Here is a 4,830-nt window from a genome sequence, read left to right on the forward strand (position 1 = left end):
AGTGACAAAAAATCTATGCTTTATGATCTAAATAAATACTCCCTCCGTTCCTAAACATTTGTCTTTTTAGAGATTTCAAATAGACTACCACATACGGATGTATATAGACATATTTTAGAGTATAGATTCACTCATTTTGCTCCGTATGTAGTCATTTGTTAAAATCCCTAGAAAGACAAATATTTAGGAACGGAGGGAGTATATTCTAATTTTATCTATATTTTTTTGCATCAAGATTTGTGCCGCATGGATGCCTTTTATGTTATAAAATATTTGGCGTGATGCAACGCACGGATATGTACATAGTGACAAATAAAAGAGCCTTCGTCCCACTTTCTTTAATTAAAAAAAATGTGAAATTGATGACCTTATTCGACTGTGGAGTTTCTAGAGCACCGCTTGAGATTTTTTTAAAAAAAAATCTGCAATAACCAACATTTCTTTGGGGGATGCAATAACCCTGTATTTTTGTGGTAGCAATCAAATGAGAATCTGTAAAGCAAACCACGACAACGGCAATGTGACAAATCGTTGCGATTATTGTGGGCATGAGACAAGAGGAGGACATACAAAATGTAGACAACACGACGCAGAAATGATAACCTCCACGATTCCAAAAAAAAAAGTGAGATAACCTTCACGCACGACAGCCACTCGATCGTTCTTCTCAGCAGGCTGCTTCCGTCTCCGTGGCCATGAACCGCCTGATTACCCGGACGAGCTCGCCGGTGGCCCCTGACGTCGGTTTCACCCCGAAGAACGCGTGCTCCTCGCCGGCAAACACAACGAGCTCGACGTCATCGTTCCCCTTACCCTGCGCCGCCTTCAGCCGCTCCGCGTACTCCACGTTCTTGTCCCTCAGCAGGTCGCCCTCCGCGGCCACGACGAGCACGCGGCCGACGTCCAACGTCTCAAGGCTTGGGCTGTCCGACCCGAACGGGTTCACCAGCGGGTGGTCCTTGTTCGCTCCGGCGGGCAGGAAGAGGCGGCAGTACCTGTCGCAGGTTTCCCTATTCAGGAACGCCGTCGCCGGTGAGTCAAGCTCGGACTGCGTCGGCTGCTCCGAGCAGAATGCCGGCATGAGCAGGATGTACCCCGCGATCCTCATCGGGTCCAGCCCTGCCCTGCCGAACCGGAGGGCAAGGTGGTGCGCGATGTTGCCACCGGCAGATTCGCCGGAGACGAACACCTTGCATGGGTCGGCCGCGTCTGCGAGCCACGGGTCCAAAGCGAGCTGGTTCTGCATCCAGAGGAGGGCCGCGGCGGCGTCCTCGTGAGCAGCGGGGAGGCGGTGCTCAGGGGCGAGGCGGTAGTCGAAGGAGATTACAACGGCGGGGAGCTCGGCGGCGAGGCGGAGGCAACCGGCGTGGAAGTTGGGCCACGTGCAGGAGCCAATGCAGAAGCCCCCGCCGTGGAAGTAGACGAGCACGGGGAGCTTCTTGCCCTCCTCTCCGGCATTCGTCGTCGGCTTGTACATGCGAAGGCCGAGGCCGAGGCCGGCGTCGTACACGGCGTCCTTCCACTCGACGCGGCCGTGGTCGTTATATGCGACGTTGCCGTCGACAGGGAAGGGCAAGGCCGCAGAGCGCACGACTGTACCGTCGCTGAGAAGCTGCAGCACCCCGCGGCAATCCTCGACGACGTAGGGCTGTGCGGTCGGATCCGCCGAGAACGCCATTGTTGAAGAACTATCGAGTGATTGTGAAGCCTAGGAGACTAGGAGTACAACCTTCGGCCTCGGGCCGGCCGCACATATATATTCAGTTTGGGGGCATACATTGTGTTAGCCGATATGCAATCTACAGCCGGGCTCTCCTCGCCTGTAAGAAAATCTCGACCCAACCTTCCCAAATCAGCTGTATACGTCCGGGCTCACAACCTTCAGATCGGCGGCCTTAGGGCTCATGGATGGTGTTAGTGAGGCGGCGGCGGCGACTTCATCAGGTGTGTCTCTCCTTCTGCTCTGCCGTTGTTGTGGTGTTGACTCCGACGTCATGATGAAGCAGAAAGGTTTTGTCATCCGGGAGTACGCGTAGACAGTTGTCTACGCAAGTGACAGCTGGAAGATGGTGCATCTTGTGCTGGATTTGTGGTTGCAGGCTGACAGTTCTGGTTTCCTTTTCCGACGTCGTAGTCGTGCGGGTCTGTCAGTTCTGAAGTTCGATGGCGTGTCCGGGACACGTTACCCCGGTTTCATTCTTTCAACAACAATGGTTTTGCTTCAGGCAAACTACTATGAAGGTTCGTAAAGCTGCTGATCAGTGATGGAGCCGCGTCGAGCTCGGGCGAAGAGATGATCTGTCTCCTTTTCCTTAGTGGGGAAGGACAGATGCTGGTTTTTGCATAGGATTATCCTATCTTTTGAGTCATGTAATGTCGATATTTAACGCGAATCTTTATTTTATCAATGAGACACATATTGCTACGCAAAAAAAAAAACTAAATCTGATATTGTCTGAAATGTCTGGCTTGTTCGTCATTTTGGACCGACCAACGCTGACCCATCCAGACCCCACAAATATCCTTATCCAGACAAAACCTAGATCCCAGACAAAGCACACCGTCCACTCTACTCACCACTCTCCGTTTCTTTCTCTCCATGTCCCCTCTGATTATGATCTCATGCCAAGCTCCAGCAGGGCTGGGTCTGACAACGGATTCGGCGGTGACGACTGATGACCCACAAGTATATGGGGTCAATTGTAGCCTCTTCGATAAGTAATGGTGTCGAACCCAACGAGGAGCAGAAGGAAATGACAAGTAGTTTTCAGCAAGGTAATATCTGCAAGTGCTAAAATTGTAAGTACAGAGTAGTTTGATAGCAAGATAATTTGTAACGAACAAGTAACAAAAGTGCAGCAAGGTAGCCCGATCCTTTTGAGGCAAAGGACTGGCCAAAACAGTCTCTTATGATAAGCAAAGTGTTCTTGAGGGTATATGAGAATTTCATCTAGTCACTTTCATCATGTTGGCTTAATTTGTGTTCGGTACTTTGATAATTTGATATGTGGGTGGACCGGTGCTTAGGTGTTGTTCTTACTTGAACAAACCTCCTACTTATGATTAACCCTCTCGCAAGCATCCGCAACTACGAGAAAAGTATTAAGAATAAATTCTAATCATAGCATTAAACTTTTGGATCCAATCGGTCCCTTACGGAATAGCGCATAAATTGGGGTTTAACCTTCTGTCACTCTCGCAACCCATCATCTAATAACTACTCCACAATGCATTCCCTTAGGCCCAAATATGGTGAAGTGTCATGTAGTCGACGTTCACATGACACCACTGAGAGAATGACAACATACATATCATCAAAATATCAAACACATATCAAGTTCACATGATTACTTGCAACATGATTTCTCCCGTGACCTCAAGAATGAAAGTAACTACGCACAAATGATAATCATGCTCAAGATCAGATGGGTATTAAATAGCATAATGGATCTGAACATATAATCTTCCACCAAACAAACTATATAATAATCAACTACAAGATATAATCAACACTACTAGTCACCTACAAGCACCAATCTATAGTTTTGGTACAAAGATTAAACACAAGAGCTGAACTAGGGTGAGGGAGTCCTGGACTAGGGGGTGTCCGGATAGCCAAACTATCACTATCGGCCGGACTCCAAGACTATGAAGATACAAGATTGAAGACTTCGTCCCGTGTCCGGATGGGACTTTCCTTGGCGTGGAAGGCAAGGTTGGCGATACGGATATGTAGATCTCCTACCATTGTAACCGACTCTGTGTAACCCTAGCCCTCTCCAGTGTCTATATAAACCAGAGGGTTTTAGTCCGTAGGACACAACAACAACAATCATACCATAGGCTAGCTTCTAGGGTTTAGCCTCCTTGATCTCGTGGTAGATCCACTCTTGTACTACCCATATCATCAATATCAATCAAGCAGGAGTAGGGTTTTACCTCCATCGAGAGGGCCCGAACCTGGGTAAAAACATCGTGTCCCTTGTCTCCTGTTACCATCCGCCTAGACGCACAGTTCGGGACCCCCTACCCGAGATCCGCCGGTTTTGACACCGACATTGGTGCTTTCATTGAGAGTTTCTCCGTGCCGTCACGATCAGGAAGGATGCCTCTTCCCGTCTTTAAAGATGGTACCATTGCCAAAGAAGCTTTGGCCGCTGGCCAAACTATCCGGCTAGGTGGTTTTCTTATGACCGCCTGTTCGGCCGCCGCTTCGACGATGACCTCTCGGGTCATCAAAAACAATCTTCACGTCAACTCGGAATTCGCCGAGCAGCCGGATCCAATGGAGATCTCTTCCGTAAACGAGCTCTTGGATCGCATCGCCGCCCTGGGAGTCGCTACAGACTACGATCAGATTGGGCTTAAAACCGATCTGAGAGAGATCAACTCTTCCCAGGTTACCCACCACGTTGCGGTGGTAGAGGAACAACGCGGTGACTCTTCTTCTGTATTAAAAACCAGTTATGTCCGGACTCCTGATCCCTCCATGCCGGATTCGCGCGGAGGGACGGACGTCAATCAAGTACTGAACCTAAAGTCAGGCAGCAGACCAGACTCGTTGGACAACGTCCAGCAATCCAAGCTTCCAAATTCGGAAACTTTTCGGCCCTTGAGCCTCAAGTTGGGCAGGGTTCCGGACTTAATTCCACCCGCCCACCCAAACATAAGCGATATATCTCAAATCCGGCAAGAGCCCACGGAGACAGTACATCATTACTGGGCCAGATTCCTCCTGGTTATGGACAGGATAAAGGACTGCCGTGAGGAAAACGCAATCTCAATTTTCTGCAACAATTGCATGGACAAGGGAATCTTGAACGCCGTAAG

The 4,830-nt window shown here is 49.4% G+C and overlaps 1 protein-coding gene across 1 annotated transcript; it reads right to left on the reverse strand.

Annotated features, from left to right (window-relative positions):
- Positions 1 to 521: 521 nt before the first annotated feature.
- On the reverse strand, positions 522 to 2,120 carry LOC119340815 (probable carboxylesterase 15). The gene has a single exon (XM_037612720.1). The coding sequence runs from the start codon at positions 1,676 to 1,678 to the stop codon at positions 668 to 670; it is 1,011 nt and encodes a 336-aa protein (XP_037468617.1). The 5' UTR covers positions 1,679 to 2,120; the 3' UTR covers positions 522 to 667.
- Positions 2,121 to 4,830: the final 2,710 nt, after the last annotated feature.

Source organism: Triticum dicoccoides, chromosome 7B (assembly GCF_002162155.2).
Source record: "Triticum dicoccoides isolate Atlit2015 ecotype Zavitan chromosome 7B, WEW_v2.0, whole genome shotgun sequence".
Classification (NCBI taxonomy): Eukaryota; Viridiplantae; Streptophyta; class Magnoliopsida; order Poales; family Poaceae; genus Triticum; species Triticum dicoccoides.